We start from the raw sequence: 17116 nt of genomic DNA on the forward strand, positions 1-17116 counted from the left end.
GCTGGCCCCGGTCCAGGGCAAAAAATTCCATCCAGCCCCGGGGAGGAGGAGCGGGGCGGAGGAAGGAGCGGGAGGGGAGGCCGGGCCAGGGGAGCATGACGCAGGGAGGAGGGAAGGGACAAAAGAGACGCCGGGAGGCGGCGGCGGCCGGCGCGCCCACTGCGCCCTCCCTCCGCCCGGCGGCCGGCCCGCACCGCGCTCCGCCGCCTCTCTCCCGCTCCCTGGCCTCCGGGTGTCCGTCCGTCCTTCCCTTCTACCTTCCATCCTCTGCGCGGGCCGTGGCGCTCCTTCTGGCCTCCCCTTTCTCTGCCTCCTGCCCGCCCCCCACCCCTCTCCCTGCGGCTGTCTCCGGGTCTCCATCCCTCCTTCCTCCCGCTGGCTTTCTTCTCCCGCGTCTTGCTCCGCACGCCCCCTCCCAGGCAGGGTCCCGCTGTCCCTCCCTCCGTGTGCCTGGGTCCCCTCCCGTGCCACCGGGGACTCCAGGTGAAGCTGACCCGGATCTGCCCCTGGAAACGTTCTGTCTGATGAAGACGACAGAGCCAGCCGCAGAAAGTCCCCCAGTGGGGTGCGCAGGCGGTGACCAGGGGAGCCCCGAGGCTGTGAGCGCCCCGGGAGGGTGGGAGGAGTCCTGGCGGCGGGGAAGGCATGAAGTTAGACCTGAATTGTTCAGCAGTCGGGGCGTCCCAGGCCGCGGGCACAACTTAGGCAAAGGCCCAAAGGCAGGAAGCCAAGGTGATTCCGGACAGCGGAGCAGTCAAGTCTGATCACAGCCGTTGGGCCGGGAGCCGAGGAGTTGGGAGAGGTTGGGGTGAGTGGGCGGGGCCGTTCTCAGCGCGTGGAAGGCAGGGCTGGGAACTCAGTCCTGCGCGGGCGCGGGAGCCATCGAAGGTTGTGTGCAAGGGTCAGATCGGAATGTCAGACCTTTCTGGAAGGATGAGCTAGGCTGGGATGGAGGCATCCACTCTCGGGTTTAAGGGCTCGGACCTGGAGGCCGAGAGGAAGGGGTGGGGCCGAGAATGCCTGGAGGCTGGGGCGTGGGGAATGCTTGGAAGGTCTGACTGGAAGCTGGAATCCGGCCCAGGAGCTGAGAAAAAGGGAGACAGTCCCAGCGCGGAGTCAGGAGGGGAAGACGGTGCTAGAGGGAGAAGCTCCCTGCCTCTCCGGACCTAGCAGGCATCAAGTGCCGGAGACCTTCGGGGAGGACGCTGAGGCCCAGGTGGATGTGTGGTCCTGGGATTCCTTTCCAACCCTGCCACCAGAGACCCACCCAGTCCTCCCCTCTGCACACAGCTTCTGCGCAGTAATTTCTTGTGCATCTTTCCGGAGGAATTTATACATCTGTACATATATGTTACCCCAGCCTCCTCTTTTATTACTTTTTGTCCCTGGATGGAATCACATTATCCTAAACTGTTTTTTTTTTTTTTAACACAGTACCCTAAAGATTCCCCCATATCCATGCTGTTAGAACTAACTCATTCATTTTGATTTCTATATAGTATTCTGTTTATCCATAACCCATACAGTTGATTTTTAAAATGGGAGGTTTTTTCCTTTTTTTTTCTTTTAACAAACTAGTGTGTGTGCCTATTCAAATCCTCTGCTTTGAGTGTTTTTTAAAAATGATTTTATTGGCTGGGCATGGTGGCGCAAGCCTGTAATCCCAGCCCTTGGGAGGCTGAGGCAGAAGGATCCTTGCGAGTTCGAGGCCAGCCTAGGCTACAAAATGAGCTCAAGGTCAGCCTGAACTGCATAGGGAGACCCTGATTCAAAAAGAAAAATAAAAAATAAAAAAGATTTTTATTCAGTGCTTTTAAGGTCCACAACCCAAGTATTTGATAAATATTTCCAAGTCTTTTAAAATTCATCAGTAGTTCCTATAATGGTCTCTCATTACCTATGATTTCATTTTCCAAAGTTTCTGTTACCTATAGTCAGCTGTAGCTCCAAAATATTGCATGGAAAATTCCAGAAATAAACAATGTAGTGAAATCTCACACCATCATGCCTGGGATCCAAACCATCCCTTGGTCAGGTGTATCCACACTGTATATGCTACCTGCCTGGTGGTTATTTAGTAACTGCCTCAAGTTGACAGTTGTTATCAGATGGACTGCTGAGGCACTGCAGGGCTTGGGCTCAAATAATCTTTATTTTATTTACAAATGGCCCCAAAGTACAGGAATAGTGCTGTTGGATTTTTTATTACAATGCAGTTACAATTGTCCTATTTCATGAATATTAATCTACTAGTGTATAATTTATAAAGTAAATGTTGTCATAGGTATACAAGCCTAGGAAAAACATGCTATATAAACTTTCAGACTACCTGAGGTTTCAGGCATTTACTGGAGATCTTGGAATGTATTACTCCCCTCCCCTAACAAGGGGAAAATACTGTAATGATAGGGATAATGATGATCATTAGAACAACACTTCATTGAATGATTACTTGGGGCCAGCCCCCAGGCTGGTTATTCACAATGCATTACATCATCTATGACATAGCCACCTTATTATTAGAAAGTTAGTATTTTCATATAAGGATGAGGAAACTGAGTTTCTGAATAATGAGTTGCCCTTTCACAAAGTAAGTGACAGAGCGAGGGATTCAAACCCAGGCTGCTCTGATTCCAGTTATTTTGGGGCAGGGGGAGCTGCTGCTTCACAGAATGTGCTACCACTAGGAGTTGGTGTTGGCTTACACTTTGCCATATATATATGTATAAGTTCACATATGATTAAGAAGGATCCTGTTCCCAACCTGACCTGTGCCTTGATGTCTGGAGTGACTGTCACTGTGTTCATTCACCCCTGGTGCCCTGTAAACAGGTCAGGGCAGTAACTGCATCGCCATGCTGACCCCTTGTCCCACCCTGATCTAGCTGTGGTGCGTTGTGATGTCTGGGTCTGCATCTGCCTCTGGGAATTCACTGAGGGCACAGCTTGAATCATCTCTGTGTCCTCAGTATCACCCAACATAGGTGTGGCTCAGAGGAGAGGTGCAGGAAAATGTCCAATGAATGAATGGAGGGGTGCGTGAATTATCAAATGATTTGTGGTTTAGGCTGGGATTTGCTTAAGTCCCTGGGATAAGAGCATAGTTCTTGAAACGTAAGGCTTCCCTTCCCATAAGTTAGTAAGTCACGGAGACCACCGCTTCTATCATTCTGTAATACACAGGGCTCCAAATCTCTTAGCACCTAAAACACATCTGTTGTAATTTCCACAAATTCCTGAGCTTCAGGACCTGCCATTCCCAACAAGCCTGGAGACAAAAGGGCTACCATTCCCGTCAGTACCTGGAGCTTGGGTTCCCCTGGTCCCTGAGATGTGAGGTTACCATTCTTATCAGACATTGGCATACCAGTGCCACCATACCAGGCAGTGTCTGCTAGCCTATATCCATAGTTCCATTCCACTCAGACATCAAAGCCGCCATTCTAACAACTCCTGAGACTCTGGTGCCACCATACTTGCTACCCGTTGGAACAGCATTCCATTGTAGGGTAGAAACTCCTCACCCTTCACGGGGCCATCCTCAAGTTTCTGAAACGGGGACAGCTAGACAGAAGGAGAGCTGCCCCTAAGCTGCCCTGAACTAGATCTTAGTCAAGGACTCACAGATTAATACCCAGGAGCATTGAATAGAGAACTCTTTGTGAGGGATCAAGCCTAAACCCAGGATAATCCAGGGGTGCCAATTATACCTTACAGGTGGGGTAATCTTCATATATAATAATACAGACTATTCAAATGCAGCAGATGCTCCTATTGCTGTATGAATCCAAAATGGTAGCTTGCCCCTGTTGGATCTGTAGGTGTAAAATGTTTGCGTTGGAGCGGAGGTGAGAGAAGGATGAATCTTGTTCCCACTCTTAGCTCTTTTCTAGACAGGGGGCCTGGGGAAATGATGGTGATTGGGGAGAGTTTCCCATACCTTCTTTCCTTTCCGTGTACCTTGCCTTCTGTTGATTTGATGTGTGAAGGGTGTTCAGCTGCTCTTCTCTATATCTAAGCAAAGGGTTGGGCAGGTGGGCTGAAGAGCAAGGATCCTGAAGTGGGTGTGGTCTTTATAAGCCTCTCAGTTGCCATCTACTTTTTTTTTTTTTTTTTTTTTTTGGTTTTTAGTTTTTTTCCGGTACCGGGAACCGAACTCATGACCTTGCGCTTGCCAGGCAGGTGCTGTGCCGCAGAGCTAAATCCCCAGCCCCCGCCATCTACTTCTCTTACCTCCAGTAATAGCAGCTTTTTCCCATGCAGGACCTACTCCATGAGACTGACAGGAATGCCATGCTAGAAGCCAAAATATCCTGAGTCCCTCTCCCTCAGAACTTGGCCAGAACCTTTGTCACCAACAGGGTACTCAGAACATTCATCCATGACCCCCAACAACTGACTAGAATCCAAGATTTTATTTTGGATCTTGGTGCTTGATTTTATGCCTTTTAGCAGATACAATCATTTATACACATGGGTAGTGTTTTTATTTTCCAAGAACAGACTCACCTTGTGCGTGTAGCAAGGTGATTAAGAGCGAAGATTCTGAGGCTGGGCTGCCTAGGTCCTGGTTTCCCACTCTGCCAGCTATGTCTGTCAATGGCTGTGCTTTGTGGTCATTAAGGGAACGATAATAATAGTACCTTTATCGTAGGATGGAGTCATGAGGGATTAAAGGAGGAAAGTGCTTACAGTACCTGGCAAGTAGAATTGCCTGATGTTATTTCTACAGATTAATACAGACCCAGCCCTTTATTCCAATTTCTTCATGCACAGGCACATAATTTTATATAAACAGGGCAATTTGAACTTATGGAGGATTTTTTTTAGCTTATCTTTATTGACTCCTCTCCTTCTGCCTGTTCTCAGGTGACTCTCCACCCAAAATCACTCATTATCTCTTGACAAATCTATTAAATTGACCTTTTAAATAAACAGGGCAATTCGTACTTATGGAGATTTTTTTTCATTGCTCACCTTAATGACCCCTCTGTTTCTGCCCAGTCTCCCAGTCCAAAATCTAAAATCATTTATCATAGCTATTATGGGTTGAATCATATCTGTGAAAAGATATGCTCCTGTCATAATCCCCAGCACTTATGAATATGACCTTATTTGGGGGTCTTGATTGCTGTAATCAAGATCAAATCATACTGGGTTAGGGTAGGATCTAAATCCAGTGACTGGTAACCTTAGGAGGAGAGAGATCAAGAGCTCCTTCCCCCTTCATTCATGGTTTCCCTTTTTGCAGTTTCAGCTAGTGTTACAGCGGATGATACACTGTGTCAACTTGAGGAATCTAGAAGTTTAACTAAGTAACTCAGCAGTTCTACATCCTGAAGTGAAAAGGACACACCCTTACTGCTCTAGGTTGTTGTTCATTGTGTCAACTAGAGAAGTTTAAAAATTCAACTTTCAACTTGGAAGTGATTCAGCAGGGAGCCAGGATCCTTACTTTGTGAACATCCTCAGGGTGTGGAAGAGGAGGGCAGAGTGATGGTGTGGGTGTGGGTGTGGGCAGATTGCCAGCACACAATATAAGGAGGGAAAGAGGCTTGCTCTTACCCCTGTTTTGCTCTTGCTGCTTTTACTGTCTTCTGCCACCATGAACTGTTACCTTCTGCCGTGTGCCACTCTGCCTTGGAGCCAGCCAAGTATGGACTGAAACCTCCACAAACTGTGAGCTAAATAAACCTTGCCTTCCTTAATTTTGGGCATCAGGTCTTTTGTCTCAGCAATGAGAGAAAAGTAACTAAGACAGCCTCAGCCCACTGCCTTAGTCCACTGGTGTCTGCGTGGCTCCGTGACCTTCCCCCTGACAGATACCAGAGGTCTGGTAGCTTAACACTATGTCACCATGCCACAACACTCCCCTTACCTCATCCCATCAGCAGGCACTGATCTCACATCAGCACAGGAGGAAGCAGGCAGGTCAATAAGACGTTCTAAGAGAGAGACCATATTCCCATAACTTTTGTCACCAGTCAACTGCTGTGGTTCTTCTATTGGTTATCGTTAATATCTTGCTGTAATTCATCTATACACTAAACTTTTTCAGAGGGGGAATATGCATACATCACACACCTACACACAGACACAGGTTTCAGTACTGTCCATGGTACCCACTGGATGTCTTGGGATGCACACCCGATGGCTTAAGGGGTCTACTGTATCTGAAGAGAGATTTGGAAGAGCAGGTTGCAATGGATGCTGAGATTAGACTGATACATCTATGTCCCCAGAAGCACCAGGGATCTTGCCGGTCACCAGAAGCTGGAGCAGGGTGGGAAGAAGCCTTCAGAAGGAGCACGGCCCTGCCAACACCTAGATCTCCAACTTTAGTCTCCATACCTGCAACAGAATACATTTCTGTTGTTTAACGCCCTTCAGTTGTGCTACTTTGTTACAGAAGTCCTAGGAAGTCAGTGTAGCATCCACCCTAATCTCTGCATCCTAACATACTTTCACTTCTTGCTTAAGTAGCAAGGACGCATGACTATGCACATATTCGGGTTACATCAAAATTCAGGTCAGTCTCAGTGTTTGTTCAAATTGTTCTGCTTGATTTTGTCTCCCCTCAGTCTTTTGAAGACTGAAACATTGGCTGCCAGCGTAAAGGTCATTTCCGGCACCCTTGAGCATGTGTGGTCCCAGTGAGCATGTGAGCCACTGCATTGCCAGCATGTCTAATCAGTGCAATACCATTAATAACATGGACAATCATGTTCTTTCCAGCTGCTCTGAAGATCTTAATAGTCACTTTCAAATTTAAGCATTCTAATGTAACTTAGCGAGTCTTGTGTTCAAGGTCAAAAAGAAACTGTATCGTGCAGTTAAGTCTAAGTGTGCCTGCGTGTGTGTGCGTGTGGGTGTGTGTGGGTGTGCGCACGTGTGTGCCACACGTGTGTTTCTGTGTGTGTAATTATATAATTACAGGAGTAAGAGGCTGAACTAATTAGTGATGATTGTGAAAGCTAGGCTGCAGGTGTTTCTTCAGGAGACTGACTTTGAAACAGAAATTTGAGTGCAGGGAATTAACTGGGGACCCTCAGGATCCACGTGCACGGGGATCGAAGGGGACAGGACTGGGCGGTGGCGGGAGTCGAACCTCTGTACTGTCATGATGAAGGCTTCAGCTGGTCCCACAGACCTCCTGAGTCAGGGACAGGGGACCAAGCCTTACAGTACACATCAACCTGTTAAAAAAAAAAACTTGATAGAATTATTTTTTAGAAACAAATTTTACTAGTACGTGTTTGCCATGTATAATGAACATATTCCTCGTGGGGGTTGGTACATAAACCCAACACATCTCAGTTCTCTGCACTTCACTTCCCCTCCCCGCTTCTCCCCTCCCTCCATCCCTAAATCCCCTAGCAGAAAGCCAGACAAATTAAATTTAACAGCGTTTATTTAAGCAAAGAATGATTCATGAATTGGGCATCACTGAGACCCAGGAGAGGGTCAGAGAGCTCCACCCAGCAGGGTGAGCAGTGAGCTTCCACAGGCAAAGGCGGAAGCAGAGGGGAGAATTCCCTGACTGCTACTGCCGGAAGCCTGTCTTTGGTGGTGGTGGGGGGCAGCAGGGAGTGATTGACTAGCTGCTGGTGATTGGCTGAAGCCTAGCTGTTCGTGGCAGGCTGCAACCTGGCATTTGTTACCAAAAAATACCACGCAGTTAGTGCTATGGTAAATGTGTCTCCCATATAGCAGAGCTGAGGATGGGCCTAAAGGGAGCTGTTTGGGTCCTGAGGATCCACCCTCTTGAAGGGAGCAGTGTGGATTTTAAGAGGGCTTGAGGCTGCAGGGTCGATTTCTCTTGTCTTCTTTTGCCTCTCGCATTCCGCCACAGGATGACAAAGCAAGCAGGCCTCTCCAGAGGCCAGCAGCCCGACGGTGGACTCTGCAGCACTACAAGGAGCAAATTAATTAATCTCTGTCTCTGTCTGTCTGTCTCTGTCTCTGTGTCTCCCTGCCTGCCTGCCTGTCGGTCCGTCTGTCTGTCTGTCTTTCTCTGGTTTTGGTTTAGTTACATTCTTTTTTTTTTTTTTTTTTTTTTTGGTTTTTCTCCGGTACCGGGAACCGAACTCACGACCTTGCGCTTGCCAGGCAGGCGCTTTGCCACTGAGCTAAATCCACAGCCCCGGTTTAGTTACATTCTAAGCGAGGCTGCAGTTTGTGAGGTAGGAACTCAAAGTTCAGAGCCTTAGCCCCGTGACCGCCTGCTTATTTTGCTCTAGCAGACCCCTCGCTGGATGTGGGCTGACTAGGACGGGGCTGTGACCTTGGGGAGGCAGCTGCCTTCCTCTGATGGCTTCTTTGGGCTGCAGGAATCAGCTGAAACCTGTCAGCCACCAACTTCCGCCCCACCTGAGCAAACAGCGCTCCCACGACCCCATGCCTCTGACCCCCACGAACAGTGACAGAATTTCTGCACAGCTGTACAGGAGCTAGACTGTGTGTTAGTAAAAATATTAGGAGTGCTAAGGTTAGAAATCTAGGAAGACATTTTTCTCCTCCTGTTGGAGCCAACAAGTAGTTGCAAAAAATGTAAATAATATCATGAGACAGAACAACAAAGATTAGATAAGACGCAAAGCCAGAGATCAATTTTGTGATAGGCAGCTGGCTTTATAGCATTGCTTGGTATTCCGGCATCCACATTATTATAGAAAATACTCTTTTGTCACTCTGTTTGCTTTTCTTAGTTATTTAATTCCATTTAGGTCATACATCTTTTAAGAGAAAATGTTATTTGAAAATTTGTCACATTTGCGAAGACGGATTTTGAAAAGACTGCCAACTTTGCCGGCTTCAGTTTCTTGAAGTAGAAATAACACCATCTAGCATCGCATATAACAATTTCTATGATAATCTGTCTTTGAGGCGGGCATCAAAGACGGCAAAAACCATGGAAAAAATAAAGGGTTGGAAATGAGGTGCCCCAAACACATTTTGTTCTCAGTAATAAACTTCAAAACAACAGGTTTTGAAAGAATACTTTACAAATATAAATACTTCATGGTCTTCGGTCTATTGAAGCTAAAACCTTAAATCTGTCAAACTGACTGCCTAATTCTGTTAACTATTTTTAGAAGTGGAAGATGAAGGCTTTTCAAAATTGGCCCAAGCTATGATTCTGAAAAGTTCTTTCTAGACAACATGTTTTGAAAAATTATCCTGGACATTATTAAGCTGTGTGCAGAATTACTGTACTCATTGTAGACAGTTTCAACGTGTCATATGTGGGGCATAAGGAAATAACCAAGTGTCTTTTTATTTGACTTATGACTAATTTAGCTGCATTTCTGCTTGGTTGCTGAGATATACCTGGGCCTTGCACACAGGTAAAACGTTGTGGATGTGAATTACAGGCTGTACATAGACTGGAAAGTGGTAATTGTCGTTGACACTGGAACTAAAAAAGCAAAGGCTGTGAGTGAATTAGAAATCACAAACGTATTACGATTTGTTCATACCCTTTAAGCGTGTGTCCACAAATCAGCTCGGTATCAGCTAAAATAAATTACTGGCCAGGTGTGGTGTTGCACACCTATAATCCCAGCACTCAGGAGGCTGAGGCAGGAGGATTGTTGCGAGTTCAAGACCAGCGTGGGCTACAAAGTGAGCTCAAGGCCAGCCTGAACTGCTAGCGAGACCCTGTCTCAAAAAGACGAGAAATAAATAAATAAAATTACTGCTCAAAGCAAAACCATGATGAAGTCACATTTGCATCAATCTCTAGCCAAAATTAGACTCATGTCGTACTAATTTCAGACCTGGGTTCATACAAGGCATTCCAGCAGGATGGCAAAGCAGTGTTTCTATGTTCAAGGAGCTACTTAGGCAAAAAGGAAGCACTGCGTTCTGCCGATGTCAGTAATGATGCAGCGGGACTTGCTGAAAATGAAAGTGACTTGCAGAAAAAGTAGTTCCTCTGAAGAATCTGCTAAAGAAGCAGCCAGACCCGTGCGCTTGGAGAGAGGAACTCTTTCATGCGGGACGCCTACAGAAGAAACCCTGCTATCGTCCTGCCTCTGCAAGGCGCTGAAGTAAGCATTGAAAGCTGAGATAGAGGTGGGAGCTCAGAAGTCATCTTCACAGTGTTGTCCACCTTCCAAAATGACTTTTAACTGTCTCCACTTCCTAAGGTTCATGTTCATGCTGGATTGCAAAAGACTGAGGCATCCGTGTTGCTAGCAAACTCTCTGCTGCCTGCTGGGTGCTTCAGGTACTACCGACTGATGAAGGAGGGGGTTAGATTGCGGACCGCCATCTTGGTAATGCCCATGTAGCAAGGAAGCGAGGGGAGCTTGTGGCCGACAGCAAGCCAGAAACTACGGCTCTCATCCCAATATCTTAAGAGAACTAAGTGTTGCCACAGACCAGCAGCAGACTTGACGGTAGGTCATGCTCCGGGGTCTTCGGATGAGACCGCCCCTTGATGGCAGTCTGGTGAGAGACCGAAGCTAAGGCTCCAAAGAAGCTGTGCTCACATTCCTGGCCCCTGGAAACAATAGGATAATGAACGTGTGCTGTGGTGAGCTGCTTCATTTTGGAGTAATTTGTTATGTAACAATAGATAATTAACTGACTTTCAGTTTTGACGTCTTGCAAGTCAATTCCTTGCTCTATTATCCTATTTCTCATCTAGGATTTAAGGACAGATTCTTCCCAAGTGATTATGTGAGCCAACTGTCAAGTGTATGGTAAGATCCCAGAACATCTAAGAGAGGGCAGGACTTCCTCATCCTGGACAGTGGTGGGCCAGGCTAGCTGGATCAACCATTCTGCTGAGAACAGCTCAAGGTGCTGGATGCAGTACTATACGCGGTCTTTACAAAAGCACCGAGCACTTGTAAGTTTTAAGGATTTCTTTAAAGTCATGAGAGATGTGACAATCTAGCGAGAAATTTCCCAGTTAAGCTTGGGAAAGTGAGAGCTCAGAGAAGCAAGCAGAACATCCAAAGCTGCTTTTGACTAACGAGCATCTACTTGTTCTGATTATAAAAATGAGCTGCAGGTTTTAAGTCTCCTGGGATGCGGGTCAGAGAAATAAAAGTGGTACCTAATATGTGGTACTGTGGACGTGGAACCCCTGCTGAAGGAAGACGCTGCCACTGTAGAAGAAAAATGACCACATCCGGAAAATCAAAGACAAGAGGAGCAGGAATATGGTGAGCTGAGCGGTCAGGATCTCAATCAGAAAGCAATGGTGCATTCAGGGGCTAAATTAAGCAAAGAATAATGAAAGGGTTAGAAAAAGAGTGTAGGCAGATTAAGAGACCCAACAAGGGACGGTGCAGGATCCAAGGACAAGCTGTGGTGGGAAGCCGTGGGCACCTAGAGAGAGAAAGAGGGTGGTGACTGAAGCCAGCAGGAGCTACAGCCTTGCAGGTGGCCCATGTGACAGAACTGGGGACCAGATGACAATGCAGTTACTGCCAGAACTGTGGGAGGGGATGGGAGGAACAAAACTCTCCTCTCCTTCCGCCTTTGAATATCCTGCTAGAGCCTCCTATTGGCTGATCCCAGTGGGCCAGGGAGGCAGATGACGCAGTCCTGAGAAGCCAGCATCCCGGTGCACACAGCCGAGCTGAGAAGCACCCACATTGTCTTTAGTTGGATGAACAAGCTCACAGAGGAGCCCAGGCGCTCCCCTACCACCACTGGGTGATGCTGCGCTAGTCCTACTCCATCTGAAACCTACATGATCACAACAGCCACTGGCAGTGCCTTTCACATGCAATAGCAGGGTGAAAAAGAGGTGGGAATGAGACAGTTAGTTCCCATAAAGCGTAACAGTGACAGCTCATGCTTCTGTAGCTGCGGGAGCCTACACTGGCAATCACTTCACATCCTCCTTACCTCCTCGCGTACTTTGTTGACTTGACTGGGGATGTTTTGCCTAGCAGGGAAACCAAAGGAGCCACATCACTAGCGCTTCCTCTGTATTGCTTTGCTGCAGTTTCCCACTGATCATTGTTCTGGACAAGATCATTGTTCTTTCCCACTGATCATTGTTCTGAGATTCCTCAGGGAATGTTCTGGGTGCCCGGGCTAATCCTTCTGTATCCCACTGTATAGCAATAATCCAATTTCCTCACAGTATACTGGATCAGTCAACTACCTTAGCAGGAGGAACTCTTGCCCTGCCTGCTGGTTTAGCATTATGACCTGCCCCAAATGGCTTCCACCTTAAAGAAATCATGACTGTGTCCTTTGGTAGAAATCCTTCTCCTTTTGACACGAGGATTTGCAAACCCATCCACTTCAAGGCTGCAAACTTGGGAAGTAAAAATGGCATAAGTGTATGATCGTGTGTGTGTCAAAAGGCAAAATTACAACAAATTTAAAGGTTTTTGCTTGTTTGTTTTGTTTTTGAGTTTTTGAGACAGCATCTCACTATATAGCACAGGCTGACCTCAAACGCACCGTGATCCCTTGCTTAGCCTCCCGACTCCTGGAATTGCAGGCACGCACCACCACACTCAGCTAATTTAAAGGTCTTAATCAGTTCTATTTGCTGTTTTCGAATCAGAAACGCTTCATGTTCTTCAATATTCCTCTGAGCAGAGCAGAGGAGGAGACTTTCTTACCATGTTAGCTATAACCAGCCTGTTTGGGGATTTGGCTAGTCTCTCTCTCTCTTTCTCTCCTTATTTCTCAGAAGATGAGCTGAACAACTTGGTTGTGTCTTAGTGGCATAGAACTTTGGCATAAGTGACTCCATTTTGGTTTGGTCTGTAGGGCCTAACGCAGGAGCTCACCCAAACCAATGGCCCCCCAGACATTTCACTGACCAGGTGGAAGAAGAAAGAGGGGTTCCTTCTACCTGCTCTTCTTGGTGTTGCCATTGTGTATACAGTTGAGGGAGGCAGTTATGTCTGGTGTTGGCTTAAGTCAAAAACTGTGGTGGGCAACCTCACCCAGCCTCAGCAAGAGTTCACTCTCTGGTAGCACCCGAACAGCCTTGGGCAGGTCATCCCACCCATACCTCAAGTCACCTGCTCCTGTGAGGCTAAGTATTATTCCACTCCCTGGGCCTTAATTTTGCTGTCATTGCTGTTGTTCAGTGTACAGGATCAGGAACTGGGCCTTCACTGGCATAGTGATAGACATAAGGGATTCTTTTAAGGTAGCCGTAATACTTTCGGATATTTCCAACATGTGTCGTGAGTGGAAGTGCAGGGCCAGAGCTTTCATTTTTGTTTGTTGTCCACATCAGTCAGAGGCAGCCTATCTGTCGCATCCTCTTTATAATGGCCTTTATCACCAAGGCGACTAAGTGCAACTTAATCTCCCAAGGATTCGCCCTCTACCTGCCCTCTGTCTTATTCCACCATTGGTAATACTTTGAGCAGCTGTAACGCAATAAAATGACTACGGGCTTAAGAATAGAGTGGGTATAAAATAAAAGAGAAAATAGTAGTATATTGGAGATGTGCAAGTGTAGTTAAAATTTTATCATGTCTTGGGGAAGCTTAAATAAATTAACTTCTAGACTTTATTAAGTGTGCAAGTTATAATGTTTAGGATAACTAAAACCTAACACATAAAAATTCCAAACTGATAAAAGACAGTGGAACTAGGGAAGGGAAAATGTACCCTAGCAGTCCAAAAGCAGGCCGGAAACAAGGAAAAACTTATTGAAAAGGTAGAACACAAGGAGGATACAAATATGGTACAGTGAAACCCAAATGTTAGTAATGGTAGTAAACATAGTGTGAGGCTCCTGTTAAAATCAATTTGCTCCAAAAATAAATAGTCACCTAGCTGTATGCCTTTTACATGATGCATCTAAAACATACCAATGCAGGCATGTCAGGTAGAAGGTGCGCAAGCCTGCACATGCTCACCACAGAGAAAGCATGTGGCTTCATAAGGGTCAACCAAATAGACTTGAGAGTAAATGGCTCTATTGAAATAAAGAGGATCAAGGGGCTGGGGATTTAGCTCAGCGGCAAAAGCGCCTGCCTGGCAAGTGCAAGGTCGTGAGTTCGGTTCCCGGTACCGGAGAAAAACAAAAAAAAAAAAACAAAAAAAAAAGAAATAAAGAGGATCAGACCACAGTGATAAAAGTTTCAATTCCTCAAAATATTAAAATTCTTAATTAATATATGCTGAATCATAGAGCTTCAAAATATACACAGCAAAAGTTGGTAGAACTACTCACAAACGTAGTGGGAAATCTTAGTGTAAGTATCTCTCAATGAGTAAGGATGAAAAAATAAGTGAATATATGGAAAATATTGACAATATAATTAATAAATAAATTCTAGCAAAAGACAACACCCTGCACTCATAACTGTAAGAATGCAAGTATTAATTTTTAATTTGTAAACATCTGTAATCTTTCTAGGGTCATTAAACTTAACAAGTGATATTTGTAAAAATTCACCTGGGTCTGTCATAGTGTAAGTGATTTACATCATGGAAAGTATGTTTTCCAACTACTTTAAAGTGAAAATCTAAAACAAAACTATTGGATTCTTGAAGGTTTAGAAATTAAGAAAAAAAAAGGAAATTAAGAAATCACTTTTTAAAACTTTGTGGGTCAACCATGTAGTCAAATTGGAAATTAAAAACATTGTGAGACATATTAATAGCCTAAATGCACATTTTAGAAGATAAATAAGCTAAATTGAATTGAATATTTCTTCTGAAAAGACAAAAAGAATGTGGAACAAAATATACAATAAGCAGAAAATAATGAAAATCCATCAAAACTCTAAATTGTTTTTTGAAAGAATAATAAAATTGCTAACCAAACCACAAGGAAAAGAGAGAAGGCATATTTAACTTACATCAGAAATGAAATAAAGGACACAACCCGAGATGTGACAGACAATGAGAAATAAAAAGATAATAGTTTGGACAATTTTATATAAATATCTTTGAAATGAGAGCAAAATTAGACATTTAGAAAAAATGTCTAAAATATGCAACTTAGCACAATAGCTTCAGGAAAAAACCAGAAAATGTGAATAGCTCTCTATATAAAAAGAATCAGTGGTAAAAATTATTGCACAAGAAAAGCTTTAGGTCCAGAGGGCATAATCAGCAAATTATATCAAAACCCAAGAAAAAAACTTCATCAAGTTTTTGGGGGTTAATACAGTATAAATTTATATCAAACCCCAACATAAAATGAAAGTTAGGTAGGTACACAATCAGGTACACAAATATTTTTTAAAAATTAGCAAACTAATTAATCCAGTGCACAAATATTTTTAAAAATTAGCAAACTAAATTGAACTAGGTATAAAAAGGCTACTTTAGCATACCAAAGATGTCTTCACTTGGTCACACTAGCCATATTGCAGGTGCTCAATAACCATACGTTGCTAACGGCTACTATGCCAGGCATCACAGAAAAATAACATTTCTATTACTATAAAAAGCACTATTACTACTAGACATACTAAATGTAAGAATCATTTATCTATGAATCAAAATGGTAAAAAACACAGAGAGAAAAAATGGTAAAAAAAAAAAAAAAGTCATTCTCTGACAAAAGACCAAAGAGAAAAATCAAAACCACTATATCAGAATGTCCAGAAAATAGTTTCTCACACCCAGCAGAATTCAGCTACCTCACATACTAAAGAAACATAGAAATCATTGGTGATAATGGCAAAACTCTAAAGTTGTTCCATTAATGACAGAAACAAGGCAGAGTGCACTATTACCACAATTATCTTGTCTGTTTTTTGTTTTTCGTTTTTCTTCCATTACCAGGAATTGAACTCACGACCTTGCTCTCACCAGGCAGGTGCTATGCCACTGAGACAAATCCCCAGCCCCTTACCACAATTATCGTTGCTGTTGAAATGCTAGAAAAGCTCAACGGGAAGGTAAGATGATGCCATAACGTGAGAAATGAAAAGATGAGATTATTATCTTCACAGACAATGTGACCATCTACCTAAAACCTCGAAGAGAATTTGCAGGTAAACCTTAGAATTCACAATCAAGTTTTTCTTTTTGATTTGACAACATATAAGCTCTATATACTAATCAGATCCTGTGACAAGTCAACAAGTAGAATCAGATCCCTATCTCACACCGTGCACAGAAACATCCCCATGAAAATAACATGATTCTGAGGTTATAATTTTTAATTGGTTATCTTTTAATGTAAGGAAGTTATTAATTTTTTTGAAAGTTATTAATATTTATAAATTAACTATGCAACCCATTCTGTCCTCTCTCCCTGGGACAGGTTTCAGAAATATGGAGATATTTTTGTTTGTTCTAACTGGGTCGCGGAAAGGGTGCTCTGGGCATCTACTGAGTAGAAGCCAAAGATGCTGCTAAGCATCCCATAATGCACAGGATAGCTCACTCTCCCCACAGCCCAACAAAATATTTTCCAGTTGCAAGTGTCAAGTAACTAGAGGCAACACAAGAACTCACCTGACACTTAAATGAGTCATTGTGTTGCTTCTAGTTACTTCTTCATTCAATTTTGAATTTTCTAAGTGTATGGTCACGCTGACTGCACATAATGAAGGTACATCCTTTCCAGCTTTTGTTCTGCTTTACTTGGTTCTGTTTCATATTGCATTTGGCTGGAACTTTCCCAGAAATGTTCATAACAAGCAGCTCAACCCTGTTTTGTGGATTTCTATCATATGAATTATGGATGAAGGTTGTATGTCCCACTACTGAAGACCTAGAAAGTAGACACTCGTTCTCCTGAGAACCTAGCAGCTTGTGTGCAGGTGTCTGACTAAACTCAACTTCATACCTGATAAAGACATGAGGAAAAGCTCAGCACTCACTTCGATGACGCTGGCACTGAGTGATGCTGTCCCTGAGCAAAGCTGGCAGTGGTTCTCCTATCGTTGTTTCCTTGGGTTCTGACCCAGTTTCTAAACTCGGTACTTTTGGCCTTCACATCCTCTCTGTCAGGTGCCCAATGCCCTGGCAATGGCTTCTTTCTTTCTTTCTACCTTTCTTTCTTTCTTCCTTCCTTCCTCCTTCCTCCTTCCTTCCTTCCTTCCTTTCTTCCTTCTTTCCTTCCTTCCTTCCTTCCTTTCTTTCTTCCCTTCTTTCTCTCTCCTTTCTTTCTTTTTCTTTCTTTCTTTCTTTCTTTCTTTCTTTCTTTCTT

The 17116-nt window shown here is 44.4% G+C and overlaps 1 protein-coding gene and 2 long non-coding RNA genes across 4 annotated transcripts in view; all 3 read left to right on the forward strand.

The window, feature by feature from the left end:
- LOC106147429 (basic proline-rich protein-like) overlaps window positions 1-99 on the forward strand; it is a gene marked incomplete in the record, with an annotated part of 1091 nt that extends 992 nt beyond the window's left edge. Inside the window, 1 exon segment of the mRNA XM_013508885.1 lies at window positions 1-99. Within this exon segment, the coding sequence (XP_013364339.1) occupies window positions 1-99 (99 nt within the window).
- A 473-nt stretch (window positions 100-572) lies between these two features.
- Window positions 573-1427, forward strand: LOC102010099. Its single transcript, XR_001232330.1, has 2 exons — window positions 573-808; window positions 1082-1427. It is a non-coding gene; the product is annotated as an uncharacterized LOC102010099 (long non-coding RNA).
- Window positions 1428-9842: 8415 nt separating this feature from the next.
- Window positions 9843-17116, forward strand: part of LOC102009328 — a 17514-nt gene continuing 10240 nt past the window's right edge. For both annotated transcript variants that reach the window (XR_001232329.1, XR_001232328.1), the window contains exons 1-4: window positions 9843-10540; window positions 10655-10858; window positions 11024-11177; window positions 15742-15857. This is a non-coding gene — a long non-coding RNA (uncharacterized LOC102009328). The remainder of the gene's footprint in view (window positions 10541-10654; window positions 10859-11023; window positions 11178-15741; window positions 15858-17116) is intronic.

Source organism: Chinchilla lanigera, unplaced genomic scaffold (assembly GCF_000276665.1).
Source record: "Chinchilla lanigera isolate Chin_1 unplaced genomic scaffold, ChiLan1.0 scaffold00157, whole genome shotgun sequence".
Lineage (NCBI taxonomy): Eukaryota > Metazoa > Chordata > Mammalia > Rodentia > Chinchillidae > Chinchilla > Chinchilla lanigera.